The 27,228-nt window shown below is 34.1% G+C and overlaps 1 protein-coding gene across 1 annotated transcript in view; it reads right to left on the minus strand.

The window, feature by feature from the left end:
- Positions 1–10,829: 10,829 nt before the first annotated feature.
- LOC119638707 (protein timeless homolog) overlaps positions 10,830–27,228 on the minus strand; it is a 244,359-nt gene continuing 227,960 nt past the window's right edge. Inside the window, exons 10-16 of the mRNA XM_038035651.1 lie at positions 25,896–25,970; positions 25,782–25,830; positions 20,479–20,620; positions 15,697–15,902; positions 15,051–15,139; positions 12,668–12,868; positions 10,830–12,587 (exon numbers count right to left, since the gene is read on the minus strand). Of these exons, the coding sequence (XP_037891579.1) occupies positions 10,879–12,587; positions 12,668–12,868; positions 15,051–15,139; positions 15,697–15,902; positions 20,479–20,620; positions 25,782–25,830; positions 25,896–25,970 (2,471 nt within the window). The 3' untranslated portion in view covers positions 10,830–10,878. The remainder of the gene's footprint in view (positions 12,588–12,667; positions 12,869–15,050; positions 15,140–15,696; positions 15,903–20,478; positions 20,621–25,781; positions 25,831–25,895; positions 25,971–27,228) is intronic.

The following is a 27,228-nucleotide window of genomic DNA, read 5'->3' on the forward strand; positions in this document are numbered from 1 at the left end:
GAAGAACAACATGAAATATGTGTACCTTTAGGCGAATCTTGGATAACCATCAATAAACTTTAAGAAATTTGACAGTGGTATTCATTTTTTTTTTTTCTTAAAATATGACATAATAGTGGTAGAATAAAAAAAAATTTTTAAATTTAAAAAAGAATTTGTTTTTAAAAAAATTTTTATATTTAAAAAGATTGTTTTTTTTCTAAATATTTTAAATGAGAAGTGGGCGTCAACTGACAAATTTAGTAAGCTTTAATTACCTAAGTCCTTGTTTCTTCAAAATGGCGATCAATTTTTCAGGAAGATGTTCCTAGATTACTGTAAGGCTTTCATTGAGTTTCGTTTCGTAATACACTTAGGATGACTCGAAGTTTTTGGCTTACGCTCCGACCCTCTTTACATCGACGTAAGCGACGGTGCAGATGCTACTAACGCCAAAGTCCACTCCCTTAAGCTTGAAGAAATAAGAAAAGCAAACTGACAAATTCTTCTGGTCCTTCTAGTGCATCTAGAAATGTCCACTTTGGGTTCTTTTCCCCTTGTAATTATTATGTAAAATTAAGTTAAATAAATTTGAAAAGATAGACCTAAGAAAATACAAGCAGGAGTGTATTGCAAAGCCTCCACAACTTTATGTTGGACTTCGCTTTACTTGCCTGAGTAGGCTGACCATAATTACTGAGTTAAATGCTTGCACGCGTTACAAATGCAATGATGAGCAGCGTTTACGTTTGTCTTTTGGTTTTTGGTGTGGTTTACCAGAATCAATTGATTTTGACTTTAAAGCGTTGTAACAATGGTTATAAATACATGTACATTTGGATTCATATAAAAATTTGCATGAGCTTTTATAAGTTCATTTTCAATATAAAGAAACATTAAGTTTGTCGTCAAATTGCTGTCCACTGAAGGAACACGTACCATAAAACATCTGCTAAGATGTGATTTAATTCAACGGCCGTAGTGTTGAAATCTTATACCATTTGAAAGCACATTTCCTAAACAGGGGGGCGCGCAGGCTTTTTTTCAGAGGGTGACAGAATTTTAAACTGAAATAAAACATTAAAAATGTTTCCTAAAGCAATATCTGCCAAAATACGTTAAGTCCAAGTCCAGTCTGATTAAATGCCAGAAAAGTATGGATTGTGCATTCTCTGAGATATCCTATCAATCCCGCAAACTGTTCACCAACCTAACTCAAGACATAAAAAGGGTTTTATTTTTAATTGAAAGATATTCTTCCAAAATACTATTACGGAAAATAATTTTCACCTTACTGCTACTCAAGGCATAGAAGCAGTTTGCATTCAATTTTATTATAAAAAGCTTAAGTTTAAATGTATTTTTATTTTGAAGATAACTTTCCAAAAACCTATTTTTGAACATAATTTCCAAGGACACTTTTATAAGTTGCAATGCATTAGTACAATTTCTGACCACTCTTTCAAACCTCTACTACTAGCAGGACTTATGTTCCGCTAAGATCTACAAAGTTGATTTTCAAGGCAACTCTATTGCGTTGTCAAGGTAAGCGAGATGTTTTATTTATCCCGAAGGAAACAACACAGTAACGTCAGTAGACATCATTGTCGTTCAATCATTTTCCATCTTCAAATTCTTTCTTTAATAAAATAAGTAAAGGAAAGTGTTTGTCTTCCCACGATCTACCAACACTGCTCACTGATTATTGTTCACAAAATAAGATCGCAAATCTTCCAAACAAGACAAAAAGTAGGTTGTCCTGTGGGAATGGTTTACCGTTTTAATAAAAAGCACTGTACATATGCAGGTAGTCTAGAATGAACATCGACAGCCGGGAAAAATCCATCCATAAAGTCCACTACATTAAGCACTGCATTTAATACAATTCTTTATCGATTTTCGTCGTGAAGTACAAAAAATTACGTACTTCCATATAAAGAATTAATTTTTATGAGAACCTTTATATGGGAGTGGACGCAAAGCTCAAAGCAAATTTTATAAAAATTATTTATTCATAAAATCTGTCAAAAATTAGGCTTTATTGACGTATGGATGTTTTCTTTTCATAAGAATTCTTACAGATGTGAAAAAAGAATCATGTGGTTTAGTTATTCCTATGTGAAATCGCGTTTCTGGACCTATTTCTCTACCATAATCTGCAAAGAATGAAACCTTGTTCTGAGGACCTTCAAATAAGAGTGGTTCCGCAAACGACTAGTTTCCCTCAAATTTTCAACACACGGACTTTATGCCAAAATACTATCTTTCAATAGGGTTCGTCCTTCTTTTAAAATATCAGACGTATTTCACATTGCCACGTCCATGTTAAGCAAAAACTTATATAGACAGACAGGTGATCACGCGATTGGCAAAGTAGGTCGTTGAAAAAAAAGTTTTGAATCGATTGGTATAATAAAAGGTGAATCTATTTTATGTCCCTCTGTCTTCATACATCGCAAACTTAGTATACTTAGTAGCTTATGACAGGCGGTGTAGGAAATTATGAAAGGGAAGAAAGCATCTCATCACTACCAATTCTTCCAATTTGTGCCAACGTCAAACGGTCGCCGTCACTGCTAAGAACAGAGGGTAATCGAAAAAAGACAGTCCGAACATTAGCACTCTTGCGTATCGTATTCCCCTTATCCTTTCTTCCTGCAGAATTCTGAAGTATTTCCGTCGACATTCAATAACTTGCCTCAAATGTCCATTTTTACCTCTTCTTCGGGACCATTAGCGTTCCCGCGAAAGACTGGAAGTGTTTTACTTTTCAATTTGAGCACTTTGTGAACATCGTTTCGATCTGCTGCGCTAGGTAGTTAGATGGCAAAATGTACCATTTCCCCGAAAACAACAACAAAAATGAAGGCGTCTCGATAAATCGTCCCTTTTCCTGGCATTCGTACTAGATGTAGACAAGTCGTTAATTTGCAAATCTTAATAAACCTGCAATCTACCTAAACAGCCCGAGACATGAAGTTCTCGATTCTCAAACATATAAGACTTCATTTTATACATTTTTTGCTTTCTTTTAAAGTAACCTTGCACGACATCGGCCTTGCGCGCCTGAGTATCTATTAAAACGAAAACACTAATAAACATTTGTTTCAAACTTGTTACTGTTGCTATTGAGAGAGAGAGAGAGAGAGAGAGAGAGAGAGAGAGAGAGAGAGAGAGAGAGTGTGTAGCATATGTTTACATATACATATATATATATATATATATATACCTAGCGCTGCTATATATCAAAATGTAGTACGAAACCAATTTGTGTTACATTGTTAATAAGTGAAACATGTTGAATGATTGCTTTTCACTCTAACGCCTGACAAAAACGAGAAACAACGTGTAACCGTTGTGAGGGGAAAGCTCTTGAGACACACCCAACTCAACTAATTTCGTGTTATAATCCTTGTTGCATGTGTTACGTTTCATGTGTACGCAGTTACTGTTTATACATTCATCATAGCGGGTGTTGTTAAAAGCTGTATGTCCGGTTGATGTTGTTGTGTTCAGAACAGCAGCAGCATGTCTTGTACGTAATTGTTTGCTTTTGTGCTGTTATTAAAAGGTAGTATGTTGATGTTCGCTTTTGTTGTCGATTATTTTGTGGTTGTGCTTTAAGTCTGACCAGGATAGGAGCATTAACATTATTATTGTTGTTATTGTTGCGTTTGATATATTGAGTCTTCAATATTGTGTTTATTTCTACTTGTCGTCGAATGAAGAGAACAAAGAAGGCAAAGTGTTAATAACTTTGTTGTTATTTTTTTGTTTCGTTTTTTTGACTTGTCTAAGCATATGATACTATTTTGTCTTTCATGAAATGTATAAATGATTACGGTATCTAGGACTCTCTTGGTACTAAAGACTATTTTATATTTATATTTTTATTTACATCTATATTTGTGTTAAAACACATTTTCGATAAATCCGACAACACTTTAACAAATGTGGCTTTAATTTTCACTGATTCATTGATTGATTAGAAACACTATCGTATTCATTGCTCACACCGTCAATGAAGTTTTGCCATAATATGATTTGTTATGCACAAGCAGCGCGTTTCAATTAAGAAGACGACAAACGTGTTGCAAACATATCATGTTTAATATACAATAACCCTCATTTACCAATCAGACATACCAGACACTATTTTGCATAAAATATTTTCCTGACATCCTTCACTGAAAGGCATTTAGTCATGTTGCGTATGTTCCTCATTATAATCTATACGTAGCCATTAGTTTTGAGGCCTAATTATACCATAAATGCATCTACGTGTATATGAACGAGGCAAGCGGATGCAAAGTAGAATGTTTAAGCCGAATGTATTCGCAAAACAGGATACAAGTGTGACTTGTTGCCTCCAATACTTAAGTGCAAATTCAACGGTTTATATGGATCCTGTTTTCTAATACCCTTTGCCCTGCATTTAACAATGTTTGAGAAGGCTAGGGAAGCTGACGTTTCCCGCCGATTTTTTTATATTTTTAAATTTTTTTAAAAAATCATCAAAAAGTTCTTAACTTCTTCAACCGCCCTTATGTGGACCAAGCCGAATGGATATGCAGCATATTCCAATATCACGTTTTAAAAAGCCTGTACAAGCTTCGCTCACGTATTTTTATGCAGCAAATAGAAACCTTCAGAAAATTTTTGCTGACAACTGTGGCAGGTTTTCGATGTCACGTCGAGAGCTTGAATGAAGTGAATGCTCTCATACAGTAAAACACTACTTCCGCCCAATTAGTCTTGTTAAAAATGACTGTAGCGCTTGTTGACGGAACGATGAGATGTTCTTGTGAACTTGCATCCAAAGTTTAAAGTTAGTTATTAGTGCCAGCGTAATAATACAATTGTCGTACTATGTGGATTATCACTGGTATGTTCAGAGTTAGTATTATGCAGGTAAAAGTTTTCATAACGTGAAACGTATTTTATCGCTATTTCTGAAGGTGAAAGATTTGATAGTGCAAAGGTTATGCAACAGGCACGTAAAGTTGTAATAAAACGAGAAAAAGTGCTCGGATAAAGAAGATCAACGGCCATCTAGAGAAATGAGAGGCGTCTTGTTATGCAACTAAGTCTCGTTTACAGGAGTTGTTACGAATATCACTGAAAAGATCAGAGAGTAAGGGCAAGTGATGCATGTTTGTGTTGAAGGCTGCGGGAAAAGGTTATTTAAGTACTATTGTTACATCCCTTAACCAATCTCTGGATCTGAAATAATGGGGCTTCATAAAACAGTAAATCACGAATACTGTCATTCTCTTATTGCCTTCAGGAACAAATCGTCCGCATACTGACTTTACAAGCCCTAAAGTAGAGTAAGATATGTTGAAAAATGTCTCGAACTATTTTGCCCGGCCTTGAAAGCATAGACAGTAACAGAAACAACACACGGACGATTAGAAAGAAGAAGAGCATGTTTTATATTCACTCACCTCATTTATGTTTCTCCGAGTTCTAGCATTAAACTCCTAACGCTGAACAAACAAGACAATAAAACTATCTATGGGTTCCCGTAACAACAAGCAGTATATCCCGGTCGAAGACTGACCTATTCTCCTATAAATCTCTTGAAAACCCTTTGAGTAGTGTGGAAAAGTTAGCTCGAAAACTTTTCGACACACATCGGAGTGCACATCTTACTGAAGGAATTCCTAACCGGACGATGTTCAAAAGATATTGTGGGACAGAAGAGAGATACCGTGTACGCAGCAGTATCAAAACTAAACGCAGATTTCGTGCTGATTGCCTGGTGCGTCCCCCGCGCCCAAGTGATTGCCTAGATGGACTTTTATTGTCTCCTTATCCAACCTAGCAATGGACGAACTTAATCGATTTGCCTTTGTTTTACGACACCTTTCTCAAGACTTCCCTTTGATTACTTTTCGTTTTTATTCTTCTCTTTTATGATTTTGCAATTTCTAATTTTCTATATATATCTATGCCCATCCTACATAACATCAATGTTTTATAGTTGAAATGTTGTCTTACGCCGTAGATTAATCAAAAGGTATGCAGAGTAGCGCTGTGGATATGAAATATTATTCATTCAGTTCACTTTACGTTTGAATGCTAAAAACACATAAAAGATGGAAATCTCGTTATATCTGTTCTTTAACGTTTATGGATTCATTCTTCATGGATGCAGAAAATTTCTAACAAGGTACATCATTATAATCTGTGCTCATTTATTTGAGATTTTATGTATATTCATAACTATTTGTACATACTTTTTATTAGGCAATACACATCTCTGATTCAAATGAGTATCGTATCGAGTACGACAAGTAAACGTATGAATAATATTCTTCCTACGGTGTTTTTAATAGCTATTTATGCATTTGCCTATTTGAACACTTACTCAACGAACACTATCCAACGCGATAGCAACAGCATCAATAATACCAATACAGACACTTGTACAACAGAATATTAAAATGTAAATAATCATATGAATTGTTAAAAAGGCAAACAAAAAAAAAAAAAAAAAAAAAATAACAAAAAAGAAAGAAACATATCGTTGTGTTCATATATCAAGGGTATAAACAACAAAACACCACCATTCAAATATTGTCTATATGTTCCCTGGCGCTGGTTGCTTTAAAAGCTTTATGCAAATGAGGGTCGTCGTGTTTAATGTATTTATAATTTATGAAATTTTATGTGTATGAAATGTAAGAAAAACAAACATTTAACCGCGCACGTTGATGATAGGACAACGTGAACGTTCTGTACGTACATACCTTACATATAGATCTACAGATCTGTCCAGTCTTGTTAAAAGCAAATATTTCACATAATTGATGCTGATGCTGATGCTGATGCGGATGCTGATGATGATGATGATGATGATGATGATGATGATAATGTTAATGATGTTGATATAGATGATGATATATGAACGGTACGGATAGCAATATTTAACTATATTCTACAAGTGCTTCATTTGTAAGTAGACGCTAATAAAATTTTCATACAATACTTATGCATAATTTAAATAAAAACATGTAATATAGACGGCAAATACCAATGACTGGTCAGACTAAAACAAAATGTAAAACTGAAGAGACCGCATCACGAATGCAACGAATTTCATGGATACCCTAATATCACTTGCCCAACTAATCTCTCTTTCGGAAATATTTTTTTATTTGTTCTTGCATAATCTGCACATAGAATGTACGTGTGTATGTGTAAGTGTACACAAGTCTACATTTAAATTGCATATCACCCTATGCTTTTATCTAATCCCAAATGTCTTTATAAATTTATGAAACCGCATCATAAAACACATCAATTACAGACAAAGTAGAATTCTAACTAATTTATCACGATCATCAACGAAAAGCAAAAACAAAATAAATAAATAAGAAAAAAGAAATGAAAATAAAAACATAGTCTTAGTTGATGGAAATAAGATAACTGTATGCTTAACCAGCAGCCTGTAACAGGAGATAGACATACTTTCATGAAATATTGATAAATGTAGAGAAAGCCAAGCTGAGGCAATCACTCAAATCTGTCTGTCTACTCTACCGCCAACTAGCAGTGAGGTGTAATCTGCCGCAAAATATTTATAAAACAAAATTTAGTATTCGACGATGATTTGTAAACATTGCCTTATATATCTATACATGTCTTCATACATTTATATACGAGGTGTGCTCAAAACTATGGTGACTTTCTCTTTTTCTCAAAAAATATTTGTTCATTCATTTGCGCCAACAATTTTCCCAATCCTCGAAGTACTTTGGTATGGCATTGAGCTCTTACAACGACGCGGTCTTATTTAGGACAAAACTCCGTCCTTCCAAGGGTCTTTTCAGTTTTGGGAACAAGAAAATGTCGCAGGAGGCCAAGTCCGGTGAATACGGCGGCTCAGGCATGATTACGATGTTGTTTTTAGCCAACAATTACGAACAAGAAATGAGGCAAGAGCTGGCGCATTAACTGCCACGCGTTTCATGGCCAAGACACCCGAAAAAATTGTATGGCATAAACCAACCGATATCTCAATATCCTCAGCAACTTCTCTAATAGTGATTCGACGATTCTCCATAACAATTTTTTCTGTTGATGTGCTGGGGCGTCCATGGCGAGCATAGTCATTGCCATCTTCTCTCTATCATCTGCGGAAAGCTCGCTCGCCGAATGCTCCAATCAATATGTTAACTGTATTGTATTTTTCACACCAAATTTAGTATACATTCTTTGATCCATCTATTTCGATAGCAAAAAGGCGGCAAGCACGTTAACACACATCTACCCTTTACGTAGCCTACGAAAGTTGAAAAATCACCTGTTTTTTCGAGCACACCTCGTATAATTAAAACGTTTGCTTTAATCTATTTGGGCATAAAGGATTTTCTTAAAAGGTAATTATTTCGTAAAATTTTCCCTTAAAACTTTGTCTTACCAATGGAGTAAAATATCGCAAGATTTTCATAAAAAATGCATTCACTCTGAAGGCCTTGATATGCATTTCACCACTAGGAACAAGATTAGCTTTTTATGTAATTACACCTAGCATCGCGGCATAAAGAACTGAAGGCTTCTTGAATTGTTAGCATTGCGTTGCTTATGGGTTTTCAGAGGAACATGCTCGAAAGAAGGCCAGCTTTAAGGTTTCATTTAAAGAAACAATATTTCCGTGGAAAATGATAATACAAACCAGCCTTCAAACCAAAGTAACGTAACGGGCGCGACCGACTTTTACAATTTCCAGAATAAAAGTGAGAATGTGTGTGTTGTACATATCGTCGTATCGTTCACAGCTTTTTTTTTCATAGGCATGTGGGAAATTTGGCATGTCTTTTGACCGGTTTAGGTAGTATCCAAACTGTTTTGCAAATTTGTAGGCGGCATCGTCGACCGGGGGAATATGTGCCAAAAAATACTACACAGTTGAGCAGACGAACAGACGGATATGCTTAGGACAACTTGAGCTGGCCAAGAATTTACACACCCTAAGAGTTTCTTGAAGCTGGCTTCTGCGCGTTATAAAGTCACTGAATTTCTTAAATTTTTTTAAAGGTATTATAAAATCAAGCTTAGAACATTTGTTCACGTATCTATAGGTTTATCTACTGTAGTGCATAAGTAATAAGCAAAAATTCAATTTTCTACTTCTTTTGAAAAACAGAGATGCCCTAACTCTACGTGGTACTGCAAGCGAGTCGGAACGATTTTGGAACGATTAACCCTTTGAACATTCTACAATCAACTTCAGAACAGAATATCAATTCAATATTTTACTTTATTAATACTACTAAGCGTATTATCTAATATCCATTTATTTAAATTAGAGCCGATCAAAAACATATACACTTTGTGGGATCTGTGAAGCTTCCTTCTTGACAAAATTGCTACAGCCCCTCTCCTTCAGTGACCCTGCCTGTACAACAGCCAGTTACCTGTTACATTCTAAAGCTAAACTTTTAAAAATTTTCGCAATTATTTTGAAATATTTTGATCTGTAAAGAAACAAAAAAGGGTTGTTTTGCGAAGCTACTGCACCTTATTTACTATCACTATTAATTTAGCCAGAGAATAAATTCTAAGGCCAAACTCTTAACGCACTAGCTCATCTAAGGAGTATCGGATTTATTAAAAACTCTACCGCATTTGATATTTGAATCTAAGATCAATAAATTGTTCGTCGAGACTCTTTCCTTACTCGGGCACTCAGGCGCATTTTATGAATTCGCTACAATTTCTGTTTTTAAAAATGTTAAATAACAAAAAAAAAAAAAAATTACTAAACAAGGTTCAAAAAATACTCCTATCGTTGTCATTACAATTTCTTTAGACAGAAGAAATAAAATCTTGGATTAAAACGTAGCAAGAGCATTGGCAACTAAGACTATGTCTTTTTTTTTTTTTTGTTTTTCTTATAACGTAGACTTGATGTTTAGTCTTTTTCTTAATAAATTTTTTTAATTCATTTGTGCTAATTTCGAAAATTTCACCCACTTTTAATCCGATCTTAATTTTAAGATTCATACCCCAGCCGAATCTTACCTCTCTCGTTCACTAAAAGTTCTCTAAAGATTCGTTTAATTGAAATTTTAATATTGAAAAGAAATTTTATTGAATTGAAAAAAAAAAAAATGTATATATATATATATATATATGAGATATATATATGAGATAATACAAAGAAAGAAAAAAATTGACAAAAGAAATGCACGATTAACTTAAAAAAGATGAATGCAGTCTACAATAACGACAACAATACCAACACGAACAAGAAAAAGGAAAAACAATAATATAAAACAGAAAATGTAATGAATCAGTATTGTATACCAAGTGAAAATGAAGGATAAAACTTGACACTGTCAGTCAAAAAAAAAAAAAAAAAAAAAGGAAAACATGAGCAGGGACATGACTATACCAAAAAGGTAAAGAATGAAAGACAAAGACGGAGAGACGGCAACAGAAAGCAAATGAAGTAAGTGATTATTTTTGTTTTATTTGCTTGTTTGTATGCATGTATGTGAACACAAATAACAAGGAGGAGGAATTTATATAACAATGACAAGCACTTAAACGCTTGACTTTACATATTAATTTTTCATCAATTAAATGGAAAAAAAAAAAGAGGAAAAAAATAGATGAAAACGATGACGGGCCCACGACGACAACAAGCATGAAAATTAAAAAAAGGTGTTGATATGAAGTCGATATGTTTATTACATTAAAGAATAAAAAGATAAAAAAAGAAAGCAAAAAACGAGAAACAAGTATAATAGGAAAGGCGATGATGACAATTTCAAATTCAACACGAATACATGTATAAAGAAGAAAAATAATAGAAAGCTGGATTTTAATAGTTTCTGTTTTCTTTTTTTCTATTATTATTACTGTTTTTATTGTAAACTGTTGTTTTTAATCATCGTCATCATCGATAATAGCTAGACGACGCCGTTTGGCTGCTATTGCATTCGATTTCAATAATTCATCTTCCACCTCGTCTTCTTCATCATCTCTCGTTGGATAATGACGTTTGGCTGACTTTTCATCCGATTTAAATTGCTCATCCTTCCCGTCCCCTCCCTTCAATTGTTCGCCATCATTACTATTAGTATTGTTGTCCCGGTCAGTGTCTGCATTTGAAGTTGAATGAGTACGAAGATGGCGACCTTTTTTATTTGCCATTATTTCTTCGACACTATCGACATCATCATTGACGCCAGTTAATGTAATATTAGTTTGATTGTTTGATTGTTGAGTGTTTGTGACCGGGTTGATAAAGGAACCGGTGCCATTATTATTGATGGTATTGTTTTTAGCTTCTAGTTCATTATCATCCTTGTCGGAGTCAGATTCAGATTCAATTACATTAGCACGTCGTGCCTGAGAACTAACAATTTTCCTTGGCTTTGCTTTAATTTCATTATTGGCTCCTTCTTCCTCTTCTTCTTCATTTGACGAATCGCCCAATTCAGCTAAACGCTTACGGTAATCCTCAGAGTTGAAATTTAAAAGCCCATTGTCTTCATCGTCATCATTATCGTCACTGCTCTTTTCATCGAATCTTGCTTGCCAAGTATTCAAACTATTTTTCTTGGTGGCTCTGGCATTTTTAAGTTGATCAAACATATCGGCGGCATTCCCCTCCTCCCCCTCGTTTTCCTCCTCATCGCTACTTAGATCTTGATTACGTTTCTTTTTATTTAATTTCTTTTGAATTTTCGCAATGAATTGTGCATCATTCTCTCCTTCGGAATCGGACGTCAATTTCTTTTTCTTCTTTTTAATATTTGTTGATAATTTCTTCTTATTCTTCTCCTTCTTAGTTTTGGATTTTAAAGGAAGTCTTTCTTCGGTCTCTTCATCACTTTTACTAAATAATAAAGTGTTCAGTTTTTCTCTTTGCTTTGTTAAGTAATCACTTCGATCATCATTTTCTTCGTCAGAATCATCCGCGGTTTTAATTTCTTCGCCATTGGCATTGTCGTCTTCGTTATTATCATTTTTCACATCTTCGGTTTCATCTGGTATTTCTTCGCCAGCGATAATTTTGGACCTTAATTTCAAATCAGCCGAATTTAAATAAATAGGTATACGCCAATAACTCTCCATGCCTAAAACAGGCGGTTGTACACCAAAAGCCAATAAAAGTTTTTGGAAATTTTCATCTTCCATGGCTTGCTTTTGAATCTCTTGCAATGGTAATAATGGTACACCGTCATCTTCTTCGGAAGGCTCTTCTATATCTTCAGCGGCATCGTCTAAGCATTCACGTAACCAATTCAAGGCCTCTTGATTTGTATCTTGATCCACCTGAGACAGCAAACTCTTGACGGTGCCAATGTCTAAAGGTGCGCGAACTGTCTTATGCTTTCGAGGTTTTGCCGGTTTTCGATTGCGATTTTGCAAAACTTCGCCATTTTGTGAAATTCCTTCTGTAAGCTCCTCTTCTGCATCAAAATCTTCGATTTCGGAATTTTGCTTCTTCTTGGATTTGGCCCTTTTAGGTTTTTCGGGCATTATTTCAGACTTATCGGCAATTAGATGGAGCTGCAACATGCGTTTAATAACTTGCTGTTTATTACGTCTGCCTTCAAAATCATCGAGAATTTTTTGCAAGCAGTCTACAGTGAATTAAAAAATGAGTAAAAAGCAAAAAAAAAAAAAATCAAAATGAATTTCTTAATTAAAATGTAAATATTACCATTTTCCACTCGATATTGATCATAAAGGCTTCGCAGTTGTTCATCTTCTTCGGTTCCCCACAAATTTTTGTCTGTCCGCATATTTGTAGATTTTTTAGTAGGAGCTTTAAACATTAGACCCAATTCCTTCAACTTCTTCAAAATGCCACGTCTTGTGCGAGTTTTATCAATTAGATTGTCCAAAATCCAATCGATAACATCTATGAAAGTAAGTACAATAAAATCGCAAATTTCTAGAGTTCGATGATTCGAATACGGTAAGACTTATTACTTGCATGAAATATGTATTGAAAAGAATTTTCTTTTTTTTTTGATTTTTAAAATTCGTGATTTTCTCGTGGAAAAATATCGCCAGCTACAACACATATGGCTTTCGAGACTTATCAGTTATTAAGAAAAACTTGTGGTGAATTGAGCGAAAAATTTAGGCGATTGGAAAAAGGCCTTTAAGGTTACGTTGGCCTAAAAAGTTCGAATAATAAAACTTGCAAATAATATCAAAGGAAAATTCCTAACACTCCTAACACATTCTTGAAAGAGCAACAAAGGTATCATCTATACCACACACCCATCGTAATTGAGCTATGCACCTGCCCGGACTAGCGACCATTGACTTGAGAGCTGCTCTTCTGCTTTGCTTATGCCATACCATACATTGAGAAATTGTTATGCGTAAGCGATTTAAAAATAAGAAAACTCTGCCATGCGAATTGAAAGCTGAGGGAATTTCGTCTAAAAAGTGTTGAAAGACGAAACAAAATGGTTTTGCGGGATATTGCTATGGAGACCAAGAAAGAGCCTTTGGCCGCAGTGCACGATATACGATAAATCTGCATTTTACATTGGTACGTAGAATGCTTTGATCGAAAATATCTTCTACGAATATTAAGAGATGAGTGCATAATTGATCCTAATTGATCGACAGTTAAGTAAAAAAATTAACTAATAAAATATTTTGCAATTTTTAAATATTGACCTAATGTAGTTAACATTTCAAGCACAAGTTTATGCAATCTTTGCATCCGCATCGGAATGTTTAAAAAGACAACCCAGGGGAGAGCTAATCTGCATTCACTCCGACAGTCGAACTGCTCAAGGCCCTGAAGGGCATGGGTTAACCTCTAAGCTTGTATTGGGATGGTCTTAAACCCTGGATGAAGTAGGGAAGCATAACGTGGTGCACCCATCTTGGGCAACCGGACTGTGTAGATCTCGAAGGGCTATGTGGTCCAGAACCTTTCTATGATGCTCCAAGGAATCATATCAAAAGACTAGTATCGCAACGGGTTATAACTCCCTCAGATACGCCCTGAAAAATGTTGATGTCTCAGATACCGATTCATGCATATTGTGCGATGGGTGAAAAAAACGTCCAATCGTACACTATACAAATTCGCGGTCATCTGCAGCATCAGATGGCGAAATTTATAAGGGTTCCAAAGTTGCAGGGCTAGGGAAGCGAGCGAGCGCAATGGATCTTTTAAGGTCGTGCTAGGGATTGCTCATCACTTTGAATCACATTGCAATGTAGTTAGTATTAAAAATTTACTCTAGCACGAATAAAACTTTGCCAATTTTTTCTTTAAAGTTGTGTGAAAAAGTACCTTTGGTGTGTGCCGTCTTTTGTTTGAAATATATTCTTACGCCTTTTGCTATTTAGTTCTCTCTGGTAATATTCTATAAGATCAATTTAGAATTCTTTGTCAATCGAATGAAGTCGAGAAATCTCTATTTTAAAAATTAATGCATTGACCGGACGTCGGATATAAAACTTAATCAAAAAAATCATTTCAAAGTCAATTTAACGTATAACTGCAGTAAGCACGACTAACTGACCGTATATATGTACCACACATACACTGAAGACTTTTGGAGAAAACAGTTATCACAGTGTGACTAACGTAAACTAGTGTAAAAAGAAAAGCAAAAAAACGTAAAAATGCGTAAAATTTTTATTATCATCGTAGCGGAAGGCCACAGCTGTTGATAATAGAAGAACAATAAAGGAAAGAGAAATTATTTTAATCATAGAACTGTCACGCAATTTTATGCGCAATGGCCTCTTAAATCAATCACCCGCTAACTTTTCTGTTTACTTGCAGCATTTATAAATTTATAAAGGAATGCGAGAAAAAAGAAAGAATTGAGGGAATGTAACCATCATTGGAGCACTTATTTGCGCTCGGCCGACGAGACTTTTTATTGTCAACATTGTCATCATTATTATTATCATTGTCAATATCATGCGGTTACATATATATACATATATATATGAGTAAATTTGTAGATATATTGTTCATTATATGTGCTCAAGTTTGCAGGGGTCAGTTTAAATGAATTCTGTGGTATTTGTATTGATTGAAATTGAGATACAAAGCTTACCCTTGTCAGTTTCAGGATTCCTTTGATTCTCTTCAAAGAGAAAACGTAATTCAGCCTCTTGTTCTTCAGTCCAAGAGCCTTTGGTCCCACTGTTTGCAGAAAAAAAAAAAAAAAAATATTAAAATGTATGCAGGAGAGGAACAAAACACGCGTCCATTTAGACGCAGACAGCACATGAATGTTATTGCATTTTCTTTTCAACAAGCCTTTTCTGTTTACAATCATCAATCTATTCGTGCTCTGTGACATCTATATATATATATATATATATATATATGGACTATCACAGATAATCCGGTTTATAATCATAATTTCAACAAACCTCGAGCTAGCCACACGTGCTATCACTTGCACACATGCATGAATGTATAGACAAACAAGCAACGTATATAAAATATTATCATCATCAATATCATTATCATCATCATCATCATCATCATCATCATCTTAATCATCATCATCGCCATCGTCATCGTTCAATGGAATTGTTAAGAAAATTCAATAAATTGTTCTTCAATTTGATTGCATTTAAATTAAATTACGTTGGCATTGCTTTATCGATTGCGTTCTTTACTAAAGCCGCAACTGTTGAAATTTCTGATGTGTATATGTATGCTTACATAAATGTATATTTTTAAGCACTTACCGTTCATAGGCGTCACAATAGCCTGTTTCCAGTTCATTTGCTTCCTTGATATTTTTATTAAATAATAATTCAGCGTAGATTTTCGGATTTGCTGGTGCAGTCTCGACAAACTTTCGCACTATATAAATCCCCAAACGACGCAGTTCTTCGTGATGCGTATCGCGAGCGGCATGAAAGACTTGTTGGAATATTCGAAATAATTTTGCCTGAATTAAGTTAAAGGAACACAAAAATGATCGTTGGTTTAAGTTCGCAGTACAAAAAATTGAAAAAAAAAAGATTTTTCCTCTTAAATTGATGAACAATTTGTAGGTCATCTGGTGCAAGCTTCTTAATAATTTCTAATATTATGTGAAACAGTTTTAGTTAAATACATCTATTCCCGATTGGTTTACTTTGCTAAATTCAAAAGGGAAGAGAATGTAGCCATAAAGACATCCTTCAATAGAAGAAAAGAAAATAAATCAATGAATTCTTACGAGACATTTCAGATATCGTGAGGTACGTTATACGATATATACAGTCGTTTTCCTTACAGCCTATAAATATTTTATGAAGAACGGTAGAATTCACTACATTTAGACTAGCAGTGATATCATAAGTTGTCATATGGCGGAATGCTTTAATTAATGCCTTTATTTTTGTTCTCATTAGCTCCTACTGACCTTCCAGAGCGTGATACAAAAGCACCGAAACGAAACAAATCCAGTGTGGAAAAGACAAGGAAATGACTTGTGGAACAATCTAATGTTACGGGTTAATGTCACTTTTGTACTTTCTTTCGATATTCTTTCTTTAATTTAAATTGCTCTCCTGCTATGATAACTTCCGATCGAATATTTCGGACACTTCGATGTGTTTGATCTTACTGAAATTTTTCGATTTCGAAGCCATAAAGTGGAGAAAAAACTTTTCTTTGACAATCCGTTCAAACTGAGTATTTAATAAAAGGCCTTGGGGAGCAGAGTGCAAGTAGCTAAATACGTTAATTCTAAATTAAGTGCGTCGGATATGGTGGGTAATAATATTTTCTTAACGATTCTATTGATGTAGGTGTCAAATAAGAGGACTTGGAAAGTAGAATGCCACTTACGATAAAGTAAAAGCTGTAGGACGAATGGTATAAAAAAATTTTTTTTAAAATAAACTTTTCTATTAGTGAGCTCCACCTGATTAAATAATGAGCCAGAATCGCGACTACCAAGACAGCATGGAAGCCACGGGTCTTGAAAAGAGAAAAAAAGAAATAAAATACTTTTTATAAGTAGTATCCTGTCGTTCTGCTGCTTGATATACCCTGCCGCAGTTTAAACTTTGTAATATGCGAACACGACTAACGGAGACCTACATAACCAAACTTCTTCTGGTTAATGTTAGTAGGCTTTATCAGTTTATAAGGACTGTTGTATTTATCATTAGTGTCCTCAAATCCCCCTAAGAATACGAGTAGGCTAAGGACCTCAATTAATATCTCAATGGCCGTAGGTTCAAATCTCAAAGGCGATAGAGTTTTCAATAAAAGCCGATAACTTTGGATGCTAGTGTTTTAAGACTCTATCTATTCTTTCACTTTATTTTTCTGGCTAAATTAATTATAATAATAATAATAATACTTTCCTCAAGGTTTCAAAAGCTGAGACAGAAATTAAAAAGTAGCTATGTTCGCAAGCATGAGTATCCGAGCGGGTGAGAATCACGACTACCAGCGTTCACGAGTTTAATTTCAAATGCGGTAGAGTTTACTTTGGTCGTAGTTAGAAGTGCTCACTCACCGATGGCGTTATCGCTTCCCACTCCCTATCTTCTTCTCTTTCTACACTCCTTTCTGACCGTAATCGTGTCACACGAATAAGCGACACCCCCGGAGTGATAGGGGAAAGCAATTTTTCTCCCAGTCTCGTTTATTTGACTATACGTATAAAACCTTAAGGCGCTTAAGATTTCAATGCACAAGATTAGTCGGAAAATCATTTCGCCTCTTCTCTTTTTTAAAGAGGATGTAATTGCATTTTCTTACAGCCGAATTCACTTTTTAGGCCGCTACTTATTTCGACAGCTGATATAGTGAGGCTTAGCTATGAAAAGACTTATTTTACTCCAAGCAATAGCTTCTGCTTGATGCTGTGTCAAATATGGATAGCTGAAGTAGTGTTTTCAGTAGATGGAGCAGAGGAGGTGCTGCCACAACACGCCAATGTCAAAACCGGTCCATAAAATTTCGTTCTCTTGATTATGTATCTTGTTCTGGAAGGCCTATTGAAATTAATAACGATAAATCAAAGGCACTAATTGACGCAAACGGTCGAATAACAGCTCGGAAGATCGCTAGGAAATTGAATTTCTCGAATTTTAACTGTTAATGGTCACGTAAAACCTTTTGATCTTTTATTTTGAGCAAAAAAGAAACGAGATTTTCCGGACAAGCCAAGAAGTTCTATTTTTTCAAAGCCTTTCAAAAAATATAAAACGAAAAGGATGCTGATCGATCAATTGAGCAGGCGAGACTAGAGTTCTTGAAATGAAATTGAACGACCCATACGATCATAATGCGAAGTTCTGTATACATAAATATGAAAAAAAGTACCACCGATCTACTTATTATTAATTAATTTTCATATATTTATGCATTTTATTCCTATAATTTACAAGTATTATGGAATGAGAAGCGCAGTCCAGACATGCAAAAATATGTAGATAAAAACTCATTCCACACTGTCTTTTAAATGAGATGTTTCTTTTCCTTTAATTAAAAACTACCGCTACATCTACCACCGTTAAATTTCTTTATGTCCGAAATCAAAAAAAGAAGGTATAAAATGAAAAAAAGAAAAATAATAATAAATGTAATCATAAAGTAAGTAATCCAGTGACAACAAAATAATTGCAAGTGTTACACTAACCAGCAGTGCAGCGCAGCATATTTCCTGTGTCGCTGTAACGTGTTACGAGTTCTAGGAAAGCGCTATGCAACTGAAATGAAACGACCCTAGCAATGTGACAACGAATTTTTTAACACTAATGAAATTAATTACAATGAAAGCATAAGGAAATTTTGTTTTATGAGAAAATTTATGCAAAGATAATGAGCATAGGTCGGTAGTCGGTAAGGGAAGAAAGAAAAAGCGAAAGAAGTCATTAAAAGGAAAATTCTAAAAAAAGGCAAACAAAGACAAACTAAAATAGCATAAGACACAAAAAGAGAAAGGGATAGACAAAAAGGGTACATGAAACAAGCTACTGCAAAATATTTTGCGGTCATGATGATATAAATGTTTTTAATAACTGTTTCAAGGTAAGGAAGTAAGTTTCACGTTATTGCGAAGCTATAACTCGTACAGAACAATGCTTTGATATGTTTTGAGTTTCGGATTAAAGGGGAAAAACATACTTTTTCACTAATATAGCCAATTAAAAGTGCAGCTCTATACAATTTTGAATATGAGAAACGAGTCTTTTGCAATTTCTATTAGTATTTAGTAAATAAAAGATGCTTTGATATAAAATTTAAAAAGTTAAATTTTTGACGTTTTTCTATAAAAAAAAAAACATTAAAATTTTTTTTTTTTTTGTTTTTTTACAGAAGTAAATGTTTTCAAAGTCAACCTGAAAGAACATTAAAGCAACAATCAAGTTGCAGTAGTTGTAGCATTTAATTAGGAATTGCATTTCTTTACTTTAATTAACTTGTGTTCGTGAAGTGAAAGCTAATTGTAATGATAATTTGAAACGATTTTTAAATTCTACGCAACTTAAGTATTTTTATATTAAGCACTTAAAAGCAGACAACGTATATTTCTATAATTCACCCCTTCAACTATGCAATGATAAAATTTTATTACATACTGTAAAAATAGAAGAAAAGTTCCTTGCATTTTTTTTTTTTTTTTTTTTTTTTGTTGCTAACTATATAAATCATTGAAGAGATTTTCCTCTCTCTTCTTTTTCCCTGCGCTTCATCAACATAAGTCCCGTAAGCTGATGTGGTACCTTCAGCAATTCATTCCATTTTATAATTCGTAATGTTATTTAGTTGGTTGTTTACGATTGCTATGCTAATCTCTAGACTTTTACTTAATGCTGCTCGGATGAATGTAAAATGTTTATATTCTTGGCTAAACTTCCAAGTTAATTTAATTTTTTTTTTTCGTTTTTTTTTTCAAGCATAGAGCAAAGAAATGGAAAACATTACAGCAGTTGCAATGATATGAAAAGGCTTTTCTTTTAAGGCGACTAAATCACTGTAGGAACAGCTGATGCTAATAATATTTCCTGAAAATTTGCTGCTCTTCGTTTTTTTTCCTTTTTTTTTTTACTCGAACGAAAATTTCTTATGAGAAAAAAAGAGAAGAGAGAAAATGGTCAGAACTCAAGTAATTGGCGAATGGTATGCTTCTTCCACAAGTGGTGGTGTTCGAGTTTTATGCTCTGCTTCTGACATTGATTTATGTTTATTTTGCATGCATTCATATTGAAAGCCAGCCGTTATACCCAGAAAGCAGAAATAAAAGTAAATAAGAAAAAAATAATAGAAATAAAAAAAAAAGGCATATTTTGTGGTGATAGCAGAATTATGCATGCTTTGGTTTACCCAGCTGTCCACCCAATTCAAGAGATGCTATTTTTCGCATTCATATAATAAAATTTTATCATAAAATATAGCGTACCACATATAAAGAGCATAAGCATTTTTTCTATTTTTGCTTTTTTTTGCCGCTTTTAGTTTATCATCATCAGCAAGATATCCTTTTTCCTTTTTTAACATTGAAACACCTGTAAACTTACCTGATATAGCATGGCCGGACATGAGCAACCATAACCGATACGATGTAATATGGTTACAGCTGCTCTCAGTGATTTCGATGGTATTTGCTCCCAATCGCTAAGCACAATAACACAAGCACGAACTATTTTTGGATTTAGTAATCTGCAATTCATGATAAAAATGAACCAACAAATGATTTCAACATTATTACATAGAAATCGTAATTAATCATTATTTAAGGGGTTAAGAAAAAAAACGTTCTGCAAGTGAAATTTTTCTAAAAATATTTGCTAAGATTTTCCATAAAAGTTTAAGGAAATTTAAGTTTTTTATATAGTTACGTAGACAATATTTATTTACCTGAATTTTTACTAAATCAATTTTTTATTGCACAGAATATCACAAAATTTCATTATAACAAATAGAAAACTAAAAGCCCTTCACAAGGCTAGTGGGTGGATTGAAAAGTCCTGAATAGTTCTCTTGCTATTATAATGAATTGTTTCAGAGAAATAAATTCAAAGACTAAAGTCTTAAAGCAGTAGCCCTTAGGGAACTGTATTTTAAAAGTTTTTCGAGAGAGGTGTTATCTAAACATTACGCAACAATCTTCTGGAAGCGTTATTACCGAAATTTATTTGCGCTTTCAGTGGCATATACAAGAGAGGCCACTTGCCAGAAGCAAAAACTTTCCTTCTTCCTTTTTGGTCGAACGCAACTGAATGATAATACGACTAAACACAATCGCAATTCACATAACCATTATACCGGTTATGTCAAGTAACTATAGTATTCCCATTTGGAGATTATTGACTGCTTCATTGCGAAGCATGACTCTGCCTAATTGAGCTCAATGATTGAGCGGAACATATGAGCCATTTCTATGTGGGAGGATGAACCGCGTGTAGTGTATTTGTGGCAACTCCCAGTGCTGGTGGTCGTAATTAAGAATGATTATGAAAAACTATTAACGCAGTTGAGACGATCACTTCAGAAAAAACAGTCACAAATTGGGGAAAAGCGCTGTAAGACGATTTTTTATTGTGAGGACTCTCTGCCCAAGATTACCTTGGCCATCCAGCGAAAGTCGCAAACCGTGAACTCAAACGAATATGCTCGAGTTCATTAAAAAACTTTCTCCCCAACTGTGCGACGATTGAAACCATTTTCACTGCAAACTTTTTCAAGTATATTGTAACCGTTTTTAGTAGATCACGTATTACTGATGTAAAAAGGGCAACTACATGTTTCCATAAAAGCCGATTTCTACCTTGAGAACGGTGTCACTTTGTAATCTTTAAATCTTGCTATTTTGAACCCTTGGTTGGAAGACTAGATGGACCATTTGGTGCGGCTATTCAGACCATTCTTCACATTCTTCGCGTGAATGCCCCATTATGTATTTTATGAGTTATTAACATTAAACAAACATAATAAATAAGCATATAGCAAGACGAAAAGTCAATACAAATATTTTGTTCAAAGAAATTCTACTTTTTTTCTTCTTTCTTCACTTCTTCTTTTGTTCAATTTGCTTTTAAACAGTCTAAACGTAGCATCCGCGTAACATGCTACAGTATTGCCTGTAAGTAAAACTCCTAATTACATTAGACATCCGCAAGCAATACGAGCTACTCAGCATCATTACCGGCACAGAATACGCAAATATTTCTAAGATGATGTAGAATTTGCGAGTCCCTTGGGATAAAAGAAATCCTGTTGATGTTTGCCATCAATCAAGCCAATCATCTATAGCAAAGTACTAAACGATTTGAATTTACATGCTTTCCCCACTAATGTAATTTAGCATCTTCTAAAAGAGCAATACTTTGTTTTGAATTTATTATTCAAGTTTTGTAAAATAAATTTTTCTTTTTAATTGTTTATTTAAGTAAACAACACTTGCACGTAAAATGAGACAAGAGATTTTTGTTTTGCTTGCCCCTGAAAGTAAGCAATGATTTCTTCACATATTAACAGCAAATTGTTATGGCAAAGAAAACAAAGGATCAACGATTGCGTCGATATCGTATGAGATTAACTTACCCATAAAAAAGAAATAATTGAAAGTTTATGAGTAACCAGGAAATCAACGAAAGTTTGTTATAGATTTGAACACATCCGTAAAAGGGTAAAAAGTAAATTTTTGTGTTTTTCTACAAAATATTTAAAGCAATAAAAATTTGAAAAGCAAACGAAATGACAAACTTCGTTACATATGAAAAGTTCAAATTTTAGATATAATCAAAAATAATTCTTCTCTTTAAAGTAGAAATAATATTTGACATTAATCTCTAATTAGTTCCCTAAGGTCTTAGTAACGATGATAATGATGATTGCAGTACGAAGAAATGTGTCTACGCGTCTATGGAATACGGAATGAATGATGAAAAAAGTAAATATAAGAACAAAGGGGGAAAAACATTCATTCATTTTTAGCTTCATTACAATTAAAAGCCGTTCGCAATTAGAGAAAGTAAAATAAACTACGTAAGCATTGGAGTGTGTGCACGTACTGCTGGAATATAATGTAACTCTTAAATAAGAACCACCATTTATATGTAAAGTTTTAATTTAAATACCAACAGATGACGTTTTGTGGAAATCAAAAGTTTTCTGCCCTTTTAATTTTAATTTCACTTTAATTTCATTCCTGTAGAGACCAACTTTTCCAACAGAAGCGTACTCGATGTATTACTGTATAAGTAGTGCGCAATAATTATATAATTACATTACTGTCCTGTTTAAGTAATACTTTGTTACATATACCATTGAGATTTCAATTTTTTTTCTCTTTTTTTTTATGGTCTATATATCTCTTTGGATCGAAAATGTGGTATAGTTGTAGGGGGAAATTTTTGAAAGTGATTATTTCTTAACAAGTGATGTCATTTTAAATTTTTTGCCTACTTTTGAATTGTCAACAAACAACTAACTGCCTTTGGTTTGATATTTAACTATCAAAACCTAGAAGATATTCCCAGTCACGGATCCAAACAAAACATATAAAGTTCGTGTGTCTTTATGGAAAGAAAGTCGAAGAAGGTGCTTGTATGGCTCAGTTGCCTGGCCCTCAAGCTATTCCTGTCAGATCGATTGAATAGAAATAGTTCAACAACAGTTCCTCCTATTTTGCCTTGCCTCAATTTGCGTTCCGAAAGTGAAAGATGTTACTCGACATACCGCCGTTTTCTGCGTCATATTGACGCTATGGATGTGGACGACGCTAATTTCCCACTTGCGACGAAGATTGTGAAAGAATGGCTTCGTTTCGTGGAAAATTTAAATGACACGCGTTACATATATAATTCAAAGAAGTACTCACTAACTGTCCGTTTCAGATGATTGCTACGAAATATATACGATATAACTCTGATAACTCTGTCTCCGGTATTATTAGAATATTTTCATGTTTTAACTCTGACTCGAAAAAGCATCAATTTGTGACGAATCTCTGCATCGAAATCTGTAAGGGAATTATATATAGTTTTGAGTTCGGTTTTTTCGAAAAGTATAAAAAACATTATTTTGAATGTGGCTTTTAAAGCCTTGATAATTGTTGGAATAGAAGGACGCAAAGACAAGAAAAGCAAGTGCAGAAGTGTTACGTAATTCGCTCTTCAAAATTCCGTTGAATATATCTTCGGATTTTATAAATTCAACTCAGCTCCATGCTTTGCATGCTGAAAATGGCCACGACTCGCCCTTAAGCATTTCTACAATTAAAAGAAACCTATAATTGACAGTTAATAGTTGTTATTGTTTTGAAATGTTCTACAAACATTAACGAGGACTTTTTAGAGCTTAAGTGAAGAATGGACGAGTCGTAGTTTATTTGCAAACACATCTGCGATGAGTAAGCAACTTTATCTTTGCGCCATTAATTGGTATTAATTTTTTAAACAACCCGGTCGAGTAACTGAGGCTTTCGCCTTGAATAGCTTAGCATGTTGAGTATCTAAGAGTCGCTGTAAGGCTCATATTATTGTTTTAGTCGTTTGTAATTTTCTTTTCCTTTCATTCTTTTCTTTTTTTGTTTTCGAATCGTTTATGTTAACCCATTAGAAATTTTTACGAGTCATACTTTTAAAACTCTCTCTGTTTTCCTTTTTATACCTATACACTCTTTTTTTTATATATATATATATATATTTTTTTTTTTTTTGTTTTCTTGCGCGTAAAACCATTCAAGTTCCTTTGACAGTTTTCTTTACCCTTTGATAACCTGCTTTAATAAAAGAAAAGAAGAAAAGTGTTTGCTTTAATGCTAACTTTCTCTTAATTAGTGGTAAAAGAAATGTAAAAACTTTTGTCTCTTTGCTTTAAATGAAAGGGATTTACTGCTTTTCCAGCTTTTATTGTCAGACCAATTTTTATGGCATAAATTAATTTAAATTAACTCTTAGTTAATGAGAATATTTAGCAAAATTTCTAATAAAAAGTTTCAAATTGTTCTTTCATTTTAGCAAATGATTGTTGCGTTGCACGCTGTTCCAAAAAATACAATAAACATTTATTTAATAATTTGTACACGTCCGTCCATTTGAGTCTCTTCTTTAGGGTCTCTGGAATTACCTTCGGGATGTGGCAAACAAGTTGACAACGTGAATATACTCGTCATCCTTTGATGATGGGTATAATAAGGAAAAGTATTGTGAAGACACTACAAAATGTCGAATTCGAAATTCGCCTAAACATATACCGCTGTACATCTGTTCATTCGTGCAATAACAGTGGCAAAGATTCTCCCGTTCGCAAAAGTGAAAATATCGACTTCAAATTTAGCGAAAACATTGGCAGTTCTTCCACACAACTTTGTATTGAAAATGAGCCGAGTCGGTTAAAGGGCACGCCAACGTTGTAACCATAAACTGAGCTCACCTCCGCGTTCTGGGTTTTTGGCCCATTACTCATAAGTGACAATAGACATATAATAAAAATTTCGACTTGGAAAATATCAGCCACACCCGTTCATTATTATAAGTGTTAGAATTTAGTATTTTCTCTTCTTCTCTAGTGGGTATAAAAAATTCGTTCACACCCGAATCTCATTTTCTCAATTATTTTAATTATTCTAGACGAGTGTCTGATTGTGTAACATTCATCTTAATTCAGCAAATGTAAACTCAGAATGTGTATATGTGTGAACACTCTTACAATTTAACAATTTTCGAACAAATGCCAACGAACTGATGGGTGAAATACAATGTAGAATTTTGCACTGCTCTAATTTATAGTCTTTTTGGTGCACATTGTTGCACAATAAGGCCCGGAAGAGGGCATTTGTAAATGTGCAAGGATTAGTAATTTTCTGATAACGTACCTTTTGGCAAAGTCGTCGAACTTGAAAGGTTTTTCTACCATGCTTTCGGCTAAAAAAAATTCATGTTAATGCAATTATCAGTCCTTTGATGTATTTTATATTTGTATTCCGTACCTTCAAGTTCTTCGTTTTCTTCTTCATCACTTTCATCAGAGTTCTCTTGATTACCGATATTTTCATTAGGATCATCTGAAACAAAACAAAAGCAAAAGATTGTAGTAGAACACTTAGTAGATAGCAGCGATCGAGATAAATAACTAATAACAGTTATTATATAAGTTAAGGGTTAACTTGTGCTAAGGTGGAGTAGCAGTTGCAACAGAGTATTTAATCAGGTCAAGAATGAAATCTATTGCTTGCATTTGAGGATGGTTCAGCTTAAGGCGAAGAGGAGTGCGAGCACAACTCTCATCTCGGTCTTTTTCGTAAAGAATTCAATGGAATCTTGTAAGCAATAGCGAAGAATGATATTCGAGATAATAAAAATTAGTTTTGGTCATTAGATCATTTAGATGTTGGTAGAGTAGAAAATAAGCGAAGCACTGTAGCTCTTCTCTAAGTAACGATATATTGAATTACGCTGAATCCAGAGAATTATGCTTGTTGTAAAGACCAAGGGACTTGTACTTTAAAATTTTATATATCTTAATAATTGTTGAGCAATCCTGTCTTTGAAAGCCAGCACGAGCAGTAAATGATCGCAAGGGTTTCCATTTTTCTTTAGCGCGCAGCAAATTTATTTTATTGGGGAATATATAATGCCCAGTAGCCAGAGATAAACGAAGTTAGTCTTTCTGCTAAAAGTTTTCTTAGCTTTTAGACTGCTACTCAAGCATATTATTATTATTATTATTATTATTATTATAAATTTGGCCAGAGAATAAAAGTCCTAAGACTAAAGTCTTAAAGCACTAACATCTAAGGCTTTCGGCTTTTTATTAAAAACTCTACCGCACTTGAGGGTTGACCCACGACTATTGAGTTTCTAGTCGAGACTCTTGCCTCGGCCACTCAGGCGGATCTACTCAAGCATAGCTTTCTAAGGTTTGCTGAATTTTATCGTTAAATCGACTAAAAGGTTAAGAGGCGAAGAAATTTCGTTGTTTTGTTGTGATTGCACCTATGTATATGCACATATATATAAAAAATATGTCTGTATGTGATGTCGTTTTGGGTGTTATGTACATATGCCAAAGATTACACCCCAGGTAGTGTAGGGTATAAAAACTGATTTTTCTAAGCTAACTTTACTGCTGTCGTAAAAATTAGTCAATAACCCCTTTAATGTTGGCAAATGGTAAAATGTTATCATCGCAATTTGGCAAAGGCTATTGTAGTAGGCACTTATAGACAAACACAAACATACGCACACGCCCAAAATAGCATAATATTTTAAAGGCAATAGTACGCGGCAATGTGTATCGGTCCATAAATATTCTACTATCAT

The sequence above is a fragment of the Glossina fuscipes genome, unplaced genomic scaffold (genome assembly GCF_014805625.2).
Source record: "Glossina fuscipes isolate IAEA_lab_2018 unplaced genomic scaffold, Yale_Gfus_2 109, whole genome shotgun sequence".
Classification (NCBI taxonomy): domain Eukaryota; kingdom Metazoa; phylum Arthropoda; class Insecta; order Diptera; family Glossinidae; genus Glossina; species Glossina fuscipes.